The sequence below is a fragment of the Cyphomyrmex costatus genome, unplaced genomic scaffold (assembly GCF_001594065.2).
Source record: "Cyphomyrmex costatus isolate MS0001 unplaced genomic scaffold, Ccosl1.0 scaffold154, whole genome shotgun sequence".
In the NCBI taxonomy this organism is placed as follows: domain Eukaryota; kingdom Metazoa; phylum Arthropoda; class Insecta; order Hymenoptera; family Formicidae; genus Cyphomyrmex; species Cyphomyrmex costatus.
In genome coordinates this window covers 379,234-402,166 of record NW_017275544.1, presented here as the reverse complement: position 1 = coordinate 402,166, position 22,933 = coordinate 379,234, and the positions used below count along the sequence as shown (strand labels likewise).

The 22,933-nt window shown below is 34.8% G+C and overlaps 2 protein-coding genes across 2 annotated transcripts in view; both read right to left on the bottom strand.

The window, feature by feature from the left end:
• The window catches only part of LOC108783500 (uncharacterized), a 50,339-nt gene extending 47,664 nt beyond the window's left edge, over positions 1-2,675 (bottom strand). Inside the window, exon 1 of the mRNA XM_018552070.1 lies at positions 2,531-2,675. Coding sequence (XP_018407572.1) covers positions 2,531-2,675 — 145 coding nt within the window. The remainder of the gene's footprint in view (positions 1-2,530) is intronic.
• A 6,835-nt stretch (positions 2,676-9,510) lies between these two features.
• Positions 9,511-22,561, bottom strand: loco (regulator of G protein signaling family member locomotion defects). The gene is made up of 15 exons (XM_018552145.1): positions 21,574-22,561; positions 20,556-21,173; positions 19,800-19,920; positions 19,189-19,601; positions 13,863-13,973; positions 13,552-13,776; positions 13,138-13,358; positions 12,817-13,009; positions 12,106-12,315; positions 11,408-11,681; positions 11,170-11,318; positions 10,992-11,075; positions 10,752-10,899; positions 10,457-10,548; positions 9,511-10,286 (listed from the first exon to the last, which is right to left on the bottom strand). Exons 1-15 carry the CDS (start codon positions 22,219-22,221, stop codon positions 9,822-9,824), a joined length of 3,972 nt encoding a protein of 1,323 aa, XP_018407647.1. The 5' UTR covers positions 22,222-22,561; the 3' UTR covers positions 9,511-9,821.
• Positions 22,562-22,933: the final 372 nt, after the last annotated feature.

Here is a 22,933-nt window from a genome sequence, read left to right as displayed (position 1 = left end):
AAAACCCAAAAACTTCTCTTTATATCAGACGTTTACTGTTATAACTCCGTTGTTTTAATAAAATTATTATTAGCAAGTGAATTGACACTTTCTTCGAGCTTTCTTCAAACAAGCAAAACTTTGAAAAGTGAATTTCCACGCGTTTAAGTTTCTTGCTTTTACTTAAATTTAAATTAAAGAATAATAATGTTAATACACAACAAAAAGCTATAAATAAGTTGCAGCCATTCGCATTTTACGTCTGAACGGATTAAAAACAAGACTTAAGTAAACTAGTGTATCGCGTTAGTAATTAAATTATTACTCTCTTATCATTCTTGACTATATGTCATAAATGTTTATAGAGTTGTAAACTCATTACATGTGTAAACAGTTGTTTTTCCGTTTCTTCGGGTCATCGAACTCGGATCATGGCATTAAGAAAATAAGATATGAAATCGGTCAGTCACCTTTAGAGCTAAACGTAGTGTTAAAGGGAGTCGGAAATACGAACCCTAGTCTTTCGCGCAAGACAGCTGTATTCTTAACGGTCTCTCGATGTGTTGATGTCTAACGAGGGTAGGTCAGTATCGATGCATGCAAGATGCGTTTAAACACTAAATTTTTATCGGACTTGTGTGTGTGTGTTTATTCGCGAATAGAGCTATCCTCTTTAATTACTAATTATTTTCATTACTTGTGTGCAAATTAAACTAAAATTCTACTGTAACGGTAATTGATAAAATAAAAAAATTATTTAAAAACATTCTAATATGTAAATATTTAAATAAAATTTTAATATACAAATTTTATTACGTAAGTACACGTCATAGTGTTATATGAATGAAACGTAAGTGATCGATTACAACTCTCAATTTTAAATTACAAAAGCTAAGTATAATATTGATAAATAGGTCATAATTAATTACATCAATAATTGCGCGAATTAACCGAGCTGTCCAGAAACGTATGTCTCAGTTTCATAAAAGCGTGTTACTATTTTGGAAAAACGATATCAGATAAAGAAACTGTAAATATATATTTTTTTTTGTTAAAGGATAAACTTTAAAAAGTGTTGTAAGATATTTACGTTTGATCGCACTTTCCCATGTATCAACAGTCATCAGACTATCTGACTATCGATATCCCAATAGCAGCTAAGTACCGTAAGTCCCCAATGCACGAGGGATGCTCGCTACCGTCTGCGCCCAGCCGTTCGCTCGCATTGCGAACCTCCACGGGGCTTTACCGGGGGCATGAATAAAAGGGGGCGCCAAGCCTAACCAGCCACCCAACAAGGAGCAGGTGAGCACCTGGTCTTCGTAACCCCGGCACGAGCTACTACTTGCCTCACGGTTGCGAGAGGGTGCTCAACGATCGCGTCGCGCGAGTTAATTAACTCTACATCACGGTTACCAAAAAGTTAGAATCGCTCGAAAATAAATATCACAAAAATAAATATCACATTTTTGCCTAGAAATATTTACGCAAAATACGCGTTTTATCGATAAGAAGTGCGAATTAAACAAATGAAACGTCCAAATAAACAAACGTTTAAAATAAAATTAAACGTTAATAAATATTTGTTTGAATATTTCTAAGTAAATATTTGCTTAACATAAACACATGTTTATTTACTATACAAAAATAAATATATTAATTTTATTTAACTATCATTTTTTGTATTGAGTATTTATTTACTGTAAATTTATGTTTACTTAATATTGTTCAAAGAAATGTTATTAAGATTTAATACATTTTTTTCAGTATAACGCGCAATACGTCAATAAAGATACATATGTATCTTTATTGACGTATTGCGCGTTACATTGAAAATAAATTTAATGAAATTAATAAAGTAAATGTGTATTAAAGAAATATATGAAGTATCATCATGTTGGAATCGCGTAAATGAGAACCACTGACAACTGAGGCTGCGAACTCGCGATCGCGGGGTTCAGACCGGCGGCAGACGTTCACAAATCGTTGAAGGACGGGGAAATCCCCAACGAATAACCCGCCTTTCGGAAGGCTCTCAGGTTCCGCTCTCTATCAGTATCCGCTTTGCCCATAATTAACATGATTCCCATGTCGCTCCACTCATCATTTTATAAAAAAAACTACAATTGTAAACTATAGCAATGTTCCTACCGTTATTAAAATTGCCAATTATGAGTGAAAACGAGTCGTACTTCGAATTTAACGTTGTTTAGCAATGTTACCTATTTGTGATTCTTAATTCAAATTTTTATTCATAATAATCTTAATTTAATATTTTTCAATCACATCATAATGCAAATATATTTTCCTTGTTCTTGTAAATCATAGTGTATAATTTTGACGTTGATTATAATTTATTGACGCGAAAGATTGTCGCCTCTATTAAGTTACACTTCAAGTCAATTTATTGAGCTCTTCGAAAGAGACTTAAGTGATTGCTCTCTAAATCAAAATAATGTAGGATGATACTAATTTCAATAAAACTTCTCTTTCTTAAATTATGTTACAGAGACACGGCAATCTCTTCGTATCGATAACTTTTGCAACATACCTTTTGAACGTGGAAGGTGACGCTTCTTTGCACTGCCGGAATCCAGTGATGATTTCGACAGATCGCTAGCAATGTTAGACATTGGCGATTCCATGTTCATTGCGTCGATGAGGGATCTTCCGGAAGAAGATGATTCTTCATCCATCCTGACGTTGGTTGGCGACGTTTACTTTGCGTGGACGCAGCTCTCAACGAGCCAAGTCGGCGAATGCAGATAAGAATGCGATCTCTCGAATTTATCGTCGAATCGACGTCAGGCACGACGTTGGCTTCTAGAAGAAAAATAAAAGAGAACTGATAGTTCTTCAGTGACGTAATGCTCAGCGATCTCTCGTGAAATCTAGCGGAAAAATAGATCACGGAATGCGATGTTTACGAGAAATTGTCGAGAAATAACGGTGAGACTTGTCGTTAATCATACATACGTCTCTCGGCTTTATAGGAGCCGCAAATTGAGATTGCAAATGCCAAATCGAGGATGCACAAAGGGCCACCAATTGGTGGAATCATCGTCGTTATATGATTTCATCCTCGGCAGTCGTTGAGCGTAGTATATACGGGGTGTCCAATTATCGCGATGATACTCGATTTTGCCTAGTCGCATTTTATGAAAAGACTTCCTTGAAATTAACGGTGAACGAAATACTACATCACGATAGCGACATATATGTGCCTGTTTAATCTTAAAAATTGTCCACTACTTATTATAATTCGTTATTTTTAATCAGGATTAAAGTATGTAATACTTTAGTGCGGATATTTTTGAGAAATATCGGAGTATTTTTATATAAATCGTGGTTAACGTGGTTTCCAAAAGGAAATGATTCCCGACATAACAGCAGCTTTTATCTGACTGTGTACTAACAATTGCGTACGTTTATTAACTAGTGAAGACTTGTTAATTGTAAGAGTGACCTTAAAATTTGTCTTGCTCCGTTATTGTAACAATGTATGTGTATACGACTGTACTCAAAAATTCATTGTACCTACTAAAAATTTATAGTTGCACTATAGACTTTTAATACTAACAGTGAACTGTATTTAAAATACAGTCAATTGTCGACTTCTATAATGTTTAGCTTTTACGGTTCGTTCGAGATAACAGGATGCAGAAACACAAGAGAATGATAGCGTTAGGAACTCATAGCGATAACGCGTTATTCATTTGCAGTTATTAATTCGCACGAATTTTTATTACAATTCAAAGTATATTTAATTATCTTATGCATGTTCAATCATTTACATTATACAATATCGCGCATATACTCTTATTTTTTATATTTTAATATAAGTGATGATTTCGAGGTTATAATTTATCTATTGATCTCTAGTTCTTTTTTTAAGAGATTCACATGATCTCCTGAAGATGTTGAAAAATGAAGTTAAATTCGGCGTTACTATAAAACGATTATACGAGAAACTCCAAATGCTACAAATATAATGTTATTATACATTCTCTGTAAAAAGAACTGTTGTCTATCATTGTAATAAACACATTAATTTCTTTATAATTTTGACAAATTTTTAGTATAATTTGAACGCAATTTAAAATATTTAAAAAATGTTATGTTTATAAAATTTAATGGAGCGCCTTTAACAAAATTAAAGAACCAAAATTAAACTTCAACAAACGCACCACATATTTTTGTTTTCATAGTGCCGGTAATAAAATTTCTTTGTACGTGATCGTACAAAAAATCTAATTACACAAGTAAAATTCATCATTAAATAAACGATATTTTCGTATTGAATTTGAGGAAATCTACAATTAATGAAAACGATTGGAGTAATTTATTGTAATAGTTGTAAATTATTTCAATTAATGCAAAATATGAACTCTTACAACAGTATCTCCTAAATAAAAATATTTATCGCATCTTTTCCCTTCCCGAAACCGTTAAAGTCGATCCGAGTCGTTACATTTCCCGGAAACTCCAGTGGGATGAATATTTCTCGTCGACCTCGACCATATACTAGGTGTGCCACGAATCACAACTTCAATCATGAATCTATTCTATAGAAATTTTTCTTATAGCGAGCTCACAATCTCTTGTATTATACTACATTAGTGTATACTAAAAACTACTACATGAAATTAGAACAGTTAAATGTAAAAACATAAATTTTTTAACCGATTAAATACTTAATAATGATATTATATATATCATATTATTATATTTAACAAAATTATATGTATTATTTTATTGTTAAAGTTTATTAATGTTATAGATATCACTGCATTCAGATACTACATACATTAATCCAATCAGAGATAGGCAAGCATTTGAAATATATTTTAAACATATTTCAGTAGAGCACATAAAAGTATTTTGTATTTCAAGTCGAAAGATTGAAAGTATTTTGTATTTTGTAATTCAAATAATAAGACTGATTGTCAATCTTATTATTTGAATTAGTATTTGAAATACAAAATACAAAACACCGTTATGTGTTATGCTTGAAATACAAAATGTAAAATACTTTAATGTACTCCGCTGAAACTTTTTCTCGATCCAGCTCTTACAGAATTACATTAGATTCAATTAGATTATTAAAAATTAATGTTGAGATTCTCATAATTTCAACACGTTCTTTAACTCATGAAAAAATAAGAATGTTATAACATTCTTATTAATTTAAATTCTTTTTAATTTAAAATACAAGATACAAATGTATTACGAATACTTTATTTTTCAAATAAATTCTATATAATGCAATTAAACAACCGAATTCGATATTAGAGTGAGACCATTACAGTAACTCGAGAATCGCGAGCGATGATTTAGAAACGAAGTCGTTAATTGTGGAACATTTCAGCATGTATGTACACGAAATCTTCGCACACAAGCATACTTAAAAAAATCGTAGGATTAAAGATTTCTCGAAAATTTAGATGAAAAATTTCATCACGTATTTTTCCTCCTGCAGTGGCGCGTTGATCTTCGAAACTTCGATCATTGAAACGCTCACGACGAAACCTGGTCGAAAAAAAATCCACATGAAATCTCAAGTTGTTATTTGTTGTATCCTGTTTATATCCTTGACACCGCACTTCGTGGCCGAGTCACGATCGAAAGACCGATTCAATACATGCTATAATGGATCATTATCTTACTATATAAATATTATAATTGTATTATACAGAATATAATATTTGACTTCTCTTTATCTAAACTTCCCGTGTATTTGGGTGAACAGTTCGTATCTTTTCTTTTTTTTTTTTATGTGGAGAGAAAAAATATCATGCAAAAAAAGCTGAGCTAAAAGGAACTCATACAACAGTTTTCCAAAGGACATTCCTAAAAACGTCCTTCATTCCCCCTAAAGAGATCTATATACTAAAGACGTTCCAAGGAGAACTGATTGTTGGAAACAAATCTACGTACAGTAAATTATATATTTTCTACTAATTATATGTATTTGCTAAACAAAGATATGAATTTTATCCCAAGAATCATCCACATAATTCGTATTGATGCCTTATTCTATATATCATACATTGTTTGCGAGATATTTACCTGAAATAATAAAGTAGATATCTGGTGATTCCTTCGTGGAGATGCCGGTTGCCAGCCTTCAAAGCTCGCCTTTTTAAAGCGCGCTTTAATCCCGTGATTTCCCTGCACACGCGAATTTGTCTCGTGGACGGAAAAAAATACATGAACGTGTACGTTGTCGGAGGGATAGAGCCAATCGGGGGATCCTCGTCGTCGGTCGAGAGCAACAGGAGCGATTCACTTGCGACGTTTCCCTCCCATTGATAGGCGCGGAGTGATCACTTTCCGCGCGAAAACAACGAAAACTCTTCGCGTACTAATAATAAGACAACGTGGTCGAACGCGGTTACACCGCGATTACCACCAACGATATTCCTGGCGGAATGTACGCGCCGATACTCCGGAGATAGGGGGACCGGCAGTCGTCTCTAATTCGTTTGTCAAACGCGATAAGCCATACCGTCACCAACCACCAACGATGAAAGGCGCGAATGGGTACGATTGGCGCAAATCGCGGCGCGCGCGCGCGGGTGGAAAAGGCGCGAAACGGGAGGAGGAGGCGGTGGGAGGTAGAGGAGGTGGGAGGGGCGGATAGAGAAGGTCTGTTCGGTAGATATACTTTCAGTACTCCGTTTTCTCTCCCAGCCTCCCGCCTCTCGCTCCCGATCAAGCATGAACGTACTTTCTCGACGAATTTTTTTTTTTTATCGCGCCAATCGCGCGTTTTTAGATTTTACAGCCTGGGCTGGGCATGTATTCGAAATGATATTATTTAAAACACATTATTTGCAATACAAGTACATTTTATTTTTCAATAACGGAGCAGATGAAGATTATAGTATTACGTATTTTGTATTTTTTAAATTAAAGTTTTTGTATTTTGTGATTCAAATAAGAGACTGGTTGTCAATTTTAATATTTGAAATAAAAAATACAAATTATTTGTGCTCCGCTGAAATAAAAATACAATTGTCTTACAAATATTGTTTTTCTAATAAAAGTACCTAGCTTAAAAAAACAACAAATGAACGACCCTTACGAGCAAAACAATTAGATCTTAATAATTAAAGTATAATAATATTTAGATTTAATATAATGTTACATAAAACATCTAGCTTACCTAGCTAGTACCTAGCTTAGTTTATAGGTACTTATATATTATCAGATACATTATTTTTAATACTTTACTGTTTTTTTTTTAAATTTGAAGATAAATCTATTTAATAATTAAATATACTCCTTTACGAATTTATTTCAATTTTTTTGTTAAATATAAATTAATTGTTCTTTTTAATGAAAGGATCTAATTCAAAGATCAGCTTTCGCCTGCTCGATTGAATATATAAATCTACTTGTTATTTTTGTTGTTATTCTTAAAGACTATTTTGCTTCGTTTCTTTCTTCAAACACATATTTATTGTTATCGCCCACAAAAACGTATATATGTGAATGTAAATGGAGCACATACTTTTTTTTCATTTACATGGATATGTAAATGTATATAAGTGTCGCAGTGTATTGTGCTCGGATCCTTGGGATTGCTAAGCCCAATTCCCAAAGACCCTCAAAGTCATCTGTACAAAAAATTAATCGATTACAAATATCGTTTCGCCATCTGGCGATGCTAATGCAAACTTGTATAAGAATATTGTACCCAACGGGTAAAAACTCTTTACTTGCAAAGATTTTTATTTATAATTTAACAATAATTTTAGATAAATTTTTAAGATTTTATGAATAAATCGTTAATCGCTGAATTACTACAAACGCCAATATTTATTTATTTTGTGCATATAAATAAATAAATTAAAAAATATAAATAAAGGGCGTAAGAGTCAAAAAATTAAAATAATTTTAAATGTCAAATTTTTAGGATATATAACATAGAATTTTAATAGATGTGTGTGTGTGTGTGTGTGTGTATGTTTAGACAAAATAGTTGTTAACAATATTGACATTATATGAAAATTTAAATAGATGTATGTTTAAACAGATGTTAACAATATTGACATTATATTATATTACATGTTTCGGCTTCTGCATCGAGCCATCTTCAGATTTTCCTTTTTATAAATAAAGATTTATTGCAACAAGATATTGTAAAAATACTTATACCACAATAACACTCGTTATATTTAATTTGAATTTGTGTAAAATTAATGTAGTATATATTTCTTGAAATCTTTGCGTCACAATGAAAGTAATTAATAAGAATCATGATCTATATTTGTTACTCATGTATGCAGGAAGGCAAATGCCGGAATCAAATCCAGATCTTTTGATTGATAAATAACTGTACAAAAAACTAAAAAAAATATGCAACGTATGCTATAGTATTTCACTAGACTTTCGTATACGTTTCGTTTCAAGAATAGAGGCCCTGCTCCCCAATACTGAACTAGCTGCATTATTTTAAATTGTACTTTTAATTAAATATTACACAACCAGACATAAATATCATATTAAAGAACTCGAGTTAATAAACAATTATACTTAGAGGATAACAGGAGAATGGTTTTTATTATCTCCAAAAGGATCAAAGGCAACATAATGGCTAAAATATATAGAGGCTTTTCTATAAAATTTAAAAAATTTATTAAAGCTTGCCTAATTTAGACAATCATATAATATAATATATTAGTATGTCACAATAGATGCCCCACCGATACGATATATAAATGAATTTGTCTCGCACGATTCATTCTATGATGAGTATCTCCTGTTTATTACGAAACGACGACGCACGTATTTTTTTTCCAGCGTGCGTAATACGCAATAGCTTTATCAAAATTAGGACGCGATCCCTTTGAAAATTATATCTAATTAATAAAGTTATTCGAAATACTGAAAACAGATCGTCCCCTTTACTTCATCCTATTGTGCTCCTTCGGGGAGCACACACTTCTTTTTATTAAAAAACATTGGTTCCTATATAATCACCTAATAAGCGCATAGATTGTTGTCACCTGGACTTCGTTTCTCTAGTCAAGACGGTTTGCGAAGAAACTCGAATATATGTATAAAATATATAATATGTATCATGTATAGGTTTACCATTATATATCTAATCTGATTCTAGAATGCTATCTTTATTCAGCAATATTAACATACATAAATAAAAAAATGTAATTTCTATCTTATTAAAAGATATAACTTCTCGTAACAGATTATGATAGTCACTTCATACTCCTTCACTTACAATTTTCAATTTGCAATCCTTTAAAACAAAAACATGCATGGAATGTGGATTGAGATCAAACCCAAAACTGTTGACATTATTATGTATCAATTTTCACATAAAACTACGCATCACCTTAATAAAAAATATTGTTCATTAATTTTTTATTAAAATAAAATAAAAATCAATATAAGAGATGCGAAATTACTATTCAATGTAAAATAAAAACGAACATAATGTATATAGAATAAGAAATGTCTCCTTAAAAAAATCATATTTCATTAAAATATAAAATTTATGTGCAATAACATTCTAGAATCAAGGCACTGACACACACAGGACACATTTTCGAAATAAAATCTAAGTTGTGGAATGTGAATATATCATAGAAAAATACATAATAGAGGATTAGTCATGTTGCCCTGTATCTTCCAACCGTAGAAACAGCTCTTGTACAGAGCATTCCTTCTAATAATTTATAGATACGATAAAGTTTTACTCACAATCAGTTATCGTACTGTGTCGTGTCCAACCGATTAATTATGACATCACATGAAACACTACGCTAACTACGTTAACTAAAAAATATCTTCTTTTTACATTATGTTCGATTGTTTCATTCAATCACATGATTAGGCCTTTGCAAAGTTTTCGGGGACGCGATGTAGCCGCTTTTCACCACGTTTACAACAAGATTTTTGGGCTTCGGCGGTAACGGTGGAGGCTTCGACAGCTTCGTAGGCGACACATCCGTGCTCCCATAGCTTCCTGAATGCGGACTCTTCGATGGGGAATCAGTACCGTTCTCGATAATCGTTTGATCTCCATCCACCAATGTCCTATCGCCGTCTAAATTGAATGAACTCTCAAGGCACTTACTTAAAGGCTCCGTAATATTAACCAAGGTTGAAAATCGTTCGTTTGCGGCTCCATTTGTCACGTGCGCAGGATACTCATATCCGCTGCTACTTTGCTTATCATCGCTTGAGTCGTAAAACTTCGCAGTGCTCTCGCAATTGGCCGATACTACCCGAGTTCTTCGCATCTTGTTAGAATCCGATGGTTTCCCGTTTTCCTTGTTCTGATCAATAATTTCATAGCTTTAAGAGTCGAAACATATATATAACATAGAGATCTTAAGTTTAAATTTATGCACACAAATTCTCTCTACTGTTACTAAATCTCAATGCAAGATAAAATAGAATAAATTAAATATTTCAGTACATCTCTATAGTACACATGTGACTATACCTTTAAAAAATCCGGTAGTTCAAAATTAATTTCCGTCCCTCTCTGATCCTCCAATCTCGATCTTTGCGCTCTTTTCAATCCTTCGTATAAATCTATGAAGAAGAACAATTATAACTTAAATTAATTGATTTTAACAAATAAAACTTTGATTAATTAATGATTTTTTTAATTAAATATTTTTATGATTATGTGTAAAAATAAAAAAAAACTTAGAATCTGGATCTGTGAATTATAAAGCATTTTATGCAGAAAAGGAATATATATGAATATATTATGTATATTATATCATACTCACCATCTCCATCAAATCTGCCTGGAAGTTGCAATTTTACGCCATTACGCCACTTTGCGATAAGTGGTGGCTGGGATTTAATGGGTGCTCCCTCATGAATGCAATCGTTTGAATTACCTTTTTCACTTGTATTGCAACATTTAGATTTCGCCTTAAAAAGAAAACCGGAAGTATGTATTACAAAAACAATTAAATTTCTTGATTAGAAAGATATAAGCTGAATATAAGTTGAATATATGTTACCTTTTTCTTCCCGTGAATTGTTGAATCTCGAAGAAAGAATTTGCTAGATAATATAGAAGATCCTTCCGAACGTTGATCATCCGACTGTAAAAAATAATTCAATGAAAGATACAAAAGTGATGTTAAAAGCAATTTGTTGTATCAATAGAAGAATGTTCTTTAAATATTACTGATTTACCTTACATGACCCTTCACTATATTGATACTTATTTCTACTTTTTCCAACCAGAAGCTCCTCAAATACTTTATTAGTTATTTCATCCAGAGTTGGTTGTGCGTGTGGCACTTCGTCTAAATATTTAGCAGTATGCAATTCCCGTTGAAAATCTGTAAAATAATGTTTAATTAGTAAAGTTTTGATTTTATCGGCTTATTAAATATTATGTAATATACATATATATGTATTATACACTAACCTTCTTCATTTGCCATTACAATAATGCGTGTAGGAGCACTGATAGCCATAATATCCATAGGAACACAACGGCCTTCACTCCAAATACTAATCAAATCTAAATTGAAACCATATTTATTTAGAAGAGGTCTCAAAACTTCTTTCAGAGTTTTACCCTTGTGAGCGATAATGCTTATTATCCTTCGCGAGGGTAATTCTACTTTTAAAACTTTTGTAGGAACGACTTCAACTTCCTGGCCTGCTAATACTGATGAAAAACACTTTGTGTCCACCATCTGCAAATAAAATATATAATATACTGAAAAAGTATCAACATATGGATCTAAATTAAATTACATTAATGCAGTAATTTAAAATGTATGATGATTAAAATATGAATTATTGATTAATTATGCAGATAGCAAAATATTTGTATTCGCACTTTTACAAGACACGATAAGAGACTTACTTGTATCTTTTCCATCACCAAATTGTACAATACAGAATAAAATCATAAATAAAAAAATACATTACCCATTAAATGCTTTATACTTCGTGCAGATTAATATAAAATATTAGAGAAACATAAACTCTATTTATGTATTGTAATGCATAAATAGAGTTTTTATTCATTATAATGCAAAAAAGCAAACGTGCGTGCATTAGATAAACAGTATTTCTCTAAAGCTTGCATTCGGTTAAACAGAAGACAGCACAAACCTCATCTGTTGCTAGTATCAGAACATCATAGTTAGAATATCGTAGAGCTCGCTTATCAAGTAGCCGAGTAACCACGTCTTTAATGCTCTCGGTTTGGCTGGTTGTCACTACAGTAGTGGACCCATCAGGTAATATGACTCGACATAAACCCGTACATTTGCTGCGAGCATCTTTCTTTTCGTTCGTTTGCCCATCGTAAGACGATACAGACTACAAGTGAACATACATTCGTTCACGTACATACAGATTGACATTTTTATGCACACTTTAAAATCTATATAATTTTGATAAAATGGCCTGATACTGTTTTGTAAATCTAAAAAATCTTATCGAAAATCATTTATAGTAGTTTGCATTAAATCTGTTCTACAATAGCTGATGCACATCTTAGTGGATTAATGCAATATATGTACTACTCTTTCACCTGTGATTATTGTATATTAATAATAACTACCTTTTCAAAAAGTATCACCAAAAGCACTCTCTACAAAATAGATTTACACACAACACTCGTTAAAATAACTTAATACGCAACTAAAAAAATTATCACAAGAATTTTACATAAGTTTCACTTCAATACCAACACATACGATTCATACAAATCTTTTAACACAGTTATAAAAGATTGGCAAATCCTATTAAAATATGACTGATTCAAATTTATTTAAAATATCACTATCAGGTTACTGTGTTAGTTGCAGTAATACTTACATGTTTGTTAAACGATTGCCGTAACGCCAAATCCCACGACGCTAACGATGACCGACTACTAGATATTGACACTGTATCTTCATTATTGTTACCTTCTGTTTCTCTCTTAATAACTGTAAAGCTTTTATATATAGTCTCACTTCGGCTAGGGGTTTTATTGTATTCGGATTCACCACGATCTTTTGATTTGGATCTGAAAATGCAATAAAATAGAATAAAATACACATTGTGTGTGTGTGTGTGTGTGTGTGCGCGCGCGCGCACGCGCGCACAAGCAAACATTTTCACTTATCAATAGAAATAAAATTGTAAATAATTTACCTATTTTTTCTGTTCCAGGGAAGAAGCGATTTTCGACAACGATCTTCCGCATCGGAGTGACTCTTCTTTAATTTTACACTAGGCGAACTTGTAAGATGTAGATCACAGTCTTCTGTATCAACCACGGCACTTCCCGCTTCCAAGCAGGCGCGATAAAGTTCCGATCGTAAAAATCTCGGGTAACTGTCGAACTTCATTAGGTTGAATACTTGTTTTTGAGTCTAAAACAATAACAACAATTATCTGATTATTTATAATAAAATTCACAGATATTCACAGATAAAATATATATGAAGAAAAAAATTTTTGAAAGATTCAGTAATTTAATTTATTATTAATTATTAATCAAAATAAGTATAGAGCAAAATATTTATTTTTTTTTCTAATAAAAATGACTTTTTAAAAATAGCATACCTGTAGAAATAAATCCGCGGGTGCTTCGTCGAGTAATTCTTGAGTAATTTGTCCTGACGCATGACTATCAACATTTACTGGCTCGGCGGCTGTGCTTGATAAATGACGCTGATATATCTGACAAGCTAATCGACGGCGCATAACAGTATCTTTAGTGTCTTTGTATCTTTCACAAGCAGCCCAAAAATATATATTTTCATGACTAAATTCCTTCTTGAGAAACTCCTAGAATAAAATCAATTGCGTTCAGTAATTGTAACACGTTGCATATAATCGTTCAATAGATATGAGAAGAATCGCGCAATACTCACAGCGAACGTTTGCAAACCCTTTGGATCCTCCAACAGTTTTTCAAATCCATTTGCCCAAGTATGCACTCCTTTACAGTCATTGTTTTTGTCACAAGACTCGGTACTGCCATACTGCAACAGATAAATATTCCATTAATAAAATAAAACTGAAAAATGAATATAAGAATATTACTTTAAATGTTTTATTACAGATTAGCAACACTTCTGTCTAAATAAAAACGAAACTTTACCGTTTACTGTTTTCGTTTCATACATGATTCTTATTAGATATTAAAATTTTATCTGGTCTAAATTAATAAGATATTTAATATTAAAGATTTGGCAAATTAATACTTAAATAATTCTTACTTTTTTAAAATTACACATTTCTAGATAACTTATTATTAAATTGTTCAACTAAAGGATTCCTTAATACAACAGCATGGATATAGAAACTGTTTCAAAATAAGTGGCGCATTAATCATTTCCAGCGTTCTATCGTAATTGCTGCTAGTTGGTCAACATTATTGTTATGCACAATCTACGATCTCTATTTGCAATTCTATTATATCCGTTACATCACCGAGTTTCCGACAGAGATTCTAATATAATATTAATTCCTACGCATTCCGAGCTGGAACCTTTACAGTTCAGCACCTGTCGTGCACGCAACAGGTGCATGCTATGAGAAAACGCTTTCTTGGATCGCTCGTTTCGCGTGCTCTGTTTTCCCATCCTCTTTCCCCGTTTGTGTTCCTATATGCGCGGGGAGCTAACGTGCAATTTCATCTTCCCACGTACGATTTTTCTTAATTGACATTACTGTATAACTAAAAAAGCTACGATAAGATATTCAAGATAATAACAATAATAGTCGCAACAACATTCTGGTTGATGAGAGGAGGAAGTTAAAATAAAGACTAAATGTTCGTGCATCGGACAATTCGAGGAATGCGGCTTTAAACGACGACAAACATGAGTCGTCGCGCTATGAGCTCACGAGCCGAAAGCCCGTGATTATCAATAATTAAGGAAATAAGTCGCGTCAGCGCGTTCACCGCCAGAGACGTTAATGAACAATCGGCAAGCCGGTCTGGGCTTAATTAAAAAGAATACGATTATCGCACTCTTTACGGTAGATGATTTTATCTTTGATAGATTTATCCCGTTGTTTCTACGGCGCACGAAGCATTCATTAAGATGTAAGTGCGATGTTGATTTATGTTCACTTTGACCTCTCCTATATACGTTCACTTTATCACTTAATCGTCTGATATATAGAGTGTCGAATTTAATATGAAGAAGGACATCTTGCGTGAATCTCTCGAATTCACTATTTCTATTAAGGCTGTATTCAAAAATTTCCTCGTATTTGCAACATTTTATCCTAGTTATTCACCAAATGTTAAGCACTCGTAATAAACTTCAGTACAATAATTTAAATGTTTCATAAATGTATGTTTCTCAAACGAACTTTCTGTCTATGCATCCAATTTCATTTTATCCTTTGGTCTGTTTTCTGTTCCTGTACTATAAAGTGAATTAGAACTCTCTTTCTCGCTTTCGACAAATATCAAACATATATCTATCTCATTTTAAGTTCCAAAAGTGTACTCTAGTTCAGCCACAGAAAAAACAGATCTCTTGTTGTTCAACAACCAGACCGAATGTTGTAGTGAATTCGATTGGACGTACTCGTTGATGCACATTAAAGTTGGCGTAAAAAAATATATGTTTAATATAAAAATATATCTATATATTAATATGCGAATCCTTAATATTCTTTATCATGATATTTCATAAAATATGTATTAAACATATTATCGATCGAGATATTAAAATTTCGCTTTTACACTTAGATTAGATTAATGTATAACAGTGTTAGGCTGTTTTCCTCTTAGAAGACATAGTCGATACAAACACGTTCTATTCTTGACATTCAATGAATCACAAAAATAAAGCGACGTTTGTATCGACAGTCTCCTAAAAGGAAAGCAATCATAATATCCAAAGTGCACATTAGCGTATCCAATAATTTATTATTAAACAAGAAGTTTTTGTGGCTGAGTAGTGTACACTTTTGAGTGTACACTCAAACCTAATCTATTTTTTATACCTGCACGGGACTGCATGTGGGACTGCATTAGGACTCTTTCTCACTTCCATCAAATATTAAACATATATAATAGCTATCTCACTTTAAGTTCCAAAAGCTATTTTGGTCATGGAAAACAGACCCTTGAGATCAGGTATATTTGGCAAAAGCGAGGAAGAGTCCTGATGAAATTTAAGATGCAGTTTAACCATTTCGAGAAACTTCAATTAACTTTAATCGACGATTAATCCATTGAAATTGACCAATCGCATTTGCCAACATATCGTTCTATATCTTTTGAATGCCAAAAAAGACGGAATAAGACTTGTATCGACTTGTATCATTAAATGAAAAGCGCCTATAATAATCACGCTTTGAATATTCGGTAAAATCATCTAACCGTTTTATACTTAAATATATGGTTCTCAAACGAGTTTTCTGCCTTATGCACTCAGTTGCCGCAAACATCAATCTCAATTATTTAACGCTGAATATACAAACTTACGACAGACGACGAAACCTTTCCTAAAAACGGATCCATTCCAAATTTGCCGAACCATGCGTCATCGAGAAATTGTCGCGGCGACAGCAAGACGTACCGCATACAACAGCGTTCGCGATGCACGCCCGAACACCCCGAGCCCGAGCAAACCTGCCCGTGCCTCTTTTTTCTACGTACCGATTTCGCCAGCGCATCCATGTCACGCTCGCGGGCCGCACGTTTTTCACGTCGGCGGCGACGGCGGCAACGTCATTTATCAGCCTCACGGTACTCGCACGTACCGGGCGACGATCGCATACTTTGGCGCGGATGAGGTGGAATAGTGGACGACGACGTCGGCGACGAGAGCTAAACGGGCGATTTGCTTGTGTAATAACGAGGGCTCCGCCCAGCGTGATGATCGGGCATCGCCGAGCCACGGTGCGAGTCGCGAACCACTGCGTGCCTTGGGCCTTGGCAGACGTTACCAGACGTGACGTGAAGTGACGTGACGTGACGTGTCGTATCGCAGGACGCTACGAGTTGTTGACGATGGCGATAACGAGTATCCAGAACGACGTAATCGTCTACGACATCGTTGCGACTGCACCCACCGTGTGCTACACAGTTACTACCGCGTTCGCTCCGGCGTGTTACGACGTTGAAGCTGAGGCCACTTTACGCTCGAACAAGGCCCACTTCCCTCCCTATTTCTATCTCCTTCTCTCCTTCCTTTTCTCTCTCGCTCGCTCGACGTCCCTTCGCCTCTCCCTCGATGTTGTTCTCGACTGATTCATTCTCATCGTCGACCCCCGTCGCTCGCCCCGCTTCTCTTCCGCTTCCATCGCTACCACTACTACAACGGGCCCGCGTCACGGCCTTTCCCTCTCTGTCTCCACCGACGAACTCTATCGTTCAACCTCGTTTTAACATCTATGCAGGGCCGCATGCAGGGAGGCGAGGGATTCATGAATGCAGAAGTGGAGAGGTGTTGGGGGGATTTTAAATGAGCTGTGAAATACGAATCGATTAAAACGAGGATTAAGATTTAAATGAATGGAAGTTTTTTCGTGACTGTATTAAAAGATGTAATTTTGCGCAATTAAAAGTAACAGTTTCGTCAAAATGAAGTACCTAAAATTTAAGAATAAATTATGTTGAAGCTCTTCTAATTCTTCAATAGAATCAACATAATTAATTGTATATAAATTGTTAGCTTGATTTGGTTGTACAAATAATATGATTCAATATAAATGAAGGTGTTTAAGATATTTTTCAACGATACACATATGATTATATTAATATATAAAGACCGTTTATGATACTGTAGATATACTAAAATGAACAAATTCTGAGCATAAGGAATGGATATTCTCTGTGTAGCCGACCCTGCATCTATTATATCGTAAGATCTATTCATGTACCTAAGGACGGTGCATCAACCTCAGTTCGCGGAAACATTTTTTTAACGTTACTTTGGCATTGTTGGTTGCAACGTAGTTATCAAGACCCATTTTCAACTCTGCACCAGCACAGATTAAGTTTAACGACTCAATCCTATTTAACCTTATTACGCTAATTTATGTCATTTTGCGAATTATGATGTTATTTTGAGAATTGTAATGTGTATGTTAATTTTAGCTTATTATTATCTGCAGATATTGAAGATATTAAATATTCTTATCTATTGTTTTCCGAATGTATAATTACAAAAAAATGACAAATTTATCATTTTTATTTTTCTGTTAACTTAAAAAAATTTTAATTCAAGTATTTAACATTGCTCTAAATTATTAAAATAAAAAAACAATTAATCTCAAATCAACTCCGATTAGTGTTGTGGGATGCTCTCTTTAAATTCGTCGGAAGATTTGCGGAGAGGAAATACATGATCACTGAGATATCCTGTACAAAATATAAGTCCGATTCGATGAGCAGTATCTATTACATCAGTTTGTAATTCCATTCCTAGAAACGGCAGATACGTTTATATACCAAATGAAGTAACTGTATATGAGAGCGTGTAGCGTAAGTAAAACGCGGGAACGCATTCGCACAGAGGCGATCTGGTTTCTGGTTGTTTCGTTTTCGCTTGACCCCTGTCTGTATGCACGAGCGCAAATCAGAGGCAGGAAACGATGACGCAGTCATGAATAACGAGTACACGAGAGGAACCGGAAATCGTTCGCAACGACAAATCCTATGGGAGCATTAATGTTACTGATGCACATTTTCGAAAGTAATCGGAAGAAGCAAGCGTGAGAAACAAGCGGGAAAGCTATGATTTCGCATACATTTCGCTAATTGACATAAAAAGATATGTTGACTACTGGTAATTAAGATAATATATATTGATAAATTGAAATAATATGTATCATTTTTGAAAAGTACGTATCTCTAAGAAAATGCTTAGCGCGAGATATTATAATTATAAAAACTCTTAAAACTTTATCAAGCTCTAAATGAAAAAGCAACACTATTATAAATTATATATAATATAAAATAAAAATAGATAAATATAAATGCATTTCAAAATAATTTAACGAGACACATGTTTAAACAATTGTCCCTTTTCACTGAGAATAAAAAAAACTTTGACAAGACAAAATTAGAAAATATTAGATTATTACAATGTCATTTGCAAAAGTGTCAAATTGAAAAACTTGATTAGCAAATTGATTAGACTTATCAAAGAAAAAAATTTACATAAATCAGCGAGACAAGTAAAACAAAAAACTATGACAAATTGAATTAAATGAAAGATCTCTCACTATGCAATTGTCCGAAGCGCTGCTGCGAAAATTCCGTATTTCCTGCAGACTTCCCCAAGGTCGAGGCTTGTCAGACTTGCCAGAATATGAATGACAGTAAGGTTGCCGGGCGTACTCCATGCTGGAATTTATGTCCTCCAAACTATGCACTAGTGATTTTGTGACCTGGCCACAGTACACTTTTGGACTGAGCTTGTTCGTAGTGTCCATGAGACGCTTTAATCCCTCCGACGACGCTACTTTAGACGATTCCGCAGCGTCCTCGATACCGTCGAGCAACGCTGTAGTACAAACGGACGCGAGAGATCCAACGGACGTACTGGCCAACATGGTACGTGCCGTCGCAGCAGGGGCAGATGTTCCGGCGCAGGTGGTGGTCGTACCTTCCCCACTCCCCGCCACGTGCCGCATCTCTGTGAAAAGCGCATTTCGTAGTTCCCCACCATTGCCACTGCTACATTCGCGCTTGTTAAACCCAAAGTTAAATGAATTCTGCCCCAATTGTATCCTCTTTCAGATAGATATATTTGCAGAAGAAAGAAAAACGAGATCCTAAAATTATACGCTACTTTTGCAGCATCACGTTTCGGAGTATCAAATCGTCGAATTACCTTTAGAAGGGTCGAATTTTAGTTCTTCGCTCCACAATCTGGCCTCCGAGGTCGCGCGAACTGTCAATCGGTGTCCCGCAGCCTCACTGACAGGTTCTTTAGATAATCGCGCGCTTATATTCTGCAAATAAATTTCCATGAAAGCCGGAACGATGGAATATTTTATATTACAGAATGGGCAGTGTAAATGGCAAAGCGCTTTTAATGTTTCATACATTCAATTAATTTAAGATATGTATAAAAAAAATATTTTTTAATTATTAAAAGTGTCTCTAACGAGTGCTTAGAATGTCAAGATGTATGTTTCAGAATGTGCTAAATTTACGTTCAAATCATAAGTTTGAAAAAAAAATTGTGTTCACATATTTCTGCCTCTTCCAATTTAGCCTAATAATTTAAAGACCTCATCGTATTGATAAAAAAAGTAACATATATCTCAAAATTAGCAACTTTTCAGCAGAGCATTTTTAATATTCTGGATTAGAACGTTCTAATTGAGACAGTAAAAATACAATTTTACTTTCTTTCCATGTTCAATATTTTTATACTTTTAATATTTAATTATATGTATTCTTTAAACGTCATAAATTTGCAAAATTCAAACATTGCAACTTTAATTGTTTACTTATGTCACTTTTCTATCAACGCCATTTTTAGAGTCGTTCAGGTCGCGAAAAATAAATGTACAAGTTCTAGATACAAAATTTATAAAATAGTATAGATAGAATTTAAATAGAATCTAAATTCAGAAAGTACCCTATATTGCATATTGGAGTATTGCCTTCTTCGTTCGCAATCATTCGCCAGATTTTTACTCGAGCAGCTGCCGTAATCATCCTTAAAACCAATTCCAGAATCACTGTTGCTCGAATGAGCAGTCGATGTGCTAATGTTGCTCGGTTGAGGAGAAGCGGTATCCAAGCGTATGCGCGCTTCGTTGTAAGGATTTGTGCAATTCTCCCCATTCGTGCAATCGGATATATACAATGTCTGTATGGCACCGATAAGGCTCGTACAACTGTCGGGAAATTCTTGGCAGACGTTTAGCTCTGATGATTTTGTACACATAAATCCAAACACATTACATGCACTGGAATGCACTTCGTGGTCGATTAACTTGTAATAAATAGTAAAAACGTGACACGAGTTTGATACGATATCATCTGTGTTCCTCATGGATTTGGTTAATATACCAAAATACTGCTTATCTTGCTCGGAAAAGGAGTTACAGAATATTATTCGATACGAAGGGTATTCAGCGATAACGCGATTTTCCGAATTTGTAAGTTTAATGTTGGCAACGTGAATGGTGAGAAGAACGGTAGTTGGATTTCGCTTCTCGGCTTTCAGTCTTTTAATGCATTTTCTCAAAACCTGCAACAAGAAGAACAAACAAAGGTTTATGTTGTACTTTTTATATTATTTCTATATTACGTATATTCTACAAAATAAATATCAGCAATATGCTTACTATATTAATTTGACAATTAAACTATTTTTTTTAATTTACAACCAATCAAGTATTAACCCTATTAATCTATTTAGGTCTATTTGACCAAAAATGTAATTTATTTTCTTACTAATTTAAAAAAAAACTTTTATCTGGTATTTAATCATTTTGTTAATATAAAATTATTTTTTGTAAAAATATCTTTATTTCTTTTTACTGATATTGACTCAAACAATACGATTGTATGAAAAATTCGCGCAGACCAGCAGGGTTAGTCAACAAATTATTATAAATCTATTCTAAGTGTATCAGAAATGTATGTACCTGCATCATAGAGGACGGATGTAACTGATTTGGTATATCAATAGTACCGAGATAACCAACAACTGTTCTATGCACAATCTTTTCAGAGTCACGCTTGTGAGACGCTGGTGGTGGTGGCAGCGGGAGTGGACTTGTCATATTCCAGCGATAGTGCAAGCCAGAATAATTATATAGATCTTTAGCGTCAGACGTTGCTAGGCCACCTGGAATTGTATGAAACATCGCGCCACTCTGCAAATCCCTGACCACCTTCGCCGCCCTGCATTGCAACTGCAAAGCACTCGCATTAGCAGTCCGTGGCTTGTGCGCGTACTTGGGCTTGGATCTTACGGTGGCCAAGCCCTCCTCGTCTGAGGAGTCGGAGTAGTAATTCTCGGCAATCTGCAGCCGCAGGATACCCTTGGAGCTCCCAATCAGCTGCACCACATCGTCGTGCGGTACCTTGCTGACGTTGTGACCGTTGACGGCGACCAGGTAGTCGCCAGCGCGCAGACCAGCACCTTCCGCTGGGCTGCCCTGCACGATGCAGCTGAGTATACACGGCTGCTGACCTGATATTGTAAAGCCAAAGCCCTTCGCGCCACGGACCACCTCGACCGCCCTTACTCCATAGTTCACCCGCTTCTTCTTCCGCCTGTTCTGATGCATGTCTGCCTACCTGTCGCACGTAGGCCTCGCAACGTCACGAAGGATCCCCGGGAAGGAGCACGTCACGGTGGCTCGCTGACTTCATCATTTGTGACCTCACGCCTGCACAATGATCATCCTCCTCTATGACGTTCCTTTACGATTGCCCTTGTTTATAACTTTGATCATAAACTCCCTAGAAATCTAAAAGCAATTCTTTCTCCTTGAGTGAGAGACCTCCCAGAAGAAACAGCTCCGTAACGACACAACAAACTGTCACTTATGTGGCACTACTCCTGATACTCGGGACCTCGCTGGTACGCCCACTTCTATTCGCGGAAATCATTCGTGGATCATTCGATAGTTTAATCCCGAGTCTTGACGGAAGTGTCGTTCATATCGAGTACCCTGGACGTGTCCGCCACTATTCGCCACTTTGCATCGCTCGTCAGCCGAACCTCGCTAAGCAATCTCTACGAGCGGATGTTTTGGAATGCGTCCATCGAGAAGGCTAGAGAAAGGTAATCGACCTTGTAGCGAATAGCTTAGCCCGAGGTGGCTCGCCGTCGTCATAGCGGCCGATTGGCTGTGGACGAAGAAGTTCTGGACATTTCACGCTTTCCTTACTGGCAGCCAATCGACATTCTTGACACTTTGGGTCTGTTCGTTTCGTCCGCCTTACAGCAATCTGTTCGCACTTTAATAAAATAATAAATAATAAATTAATGCTATT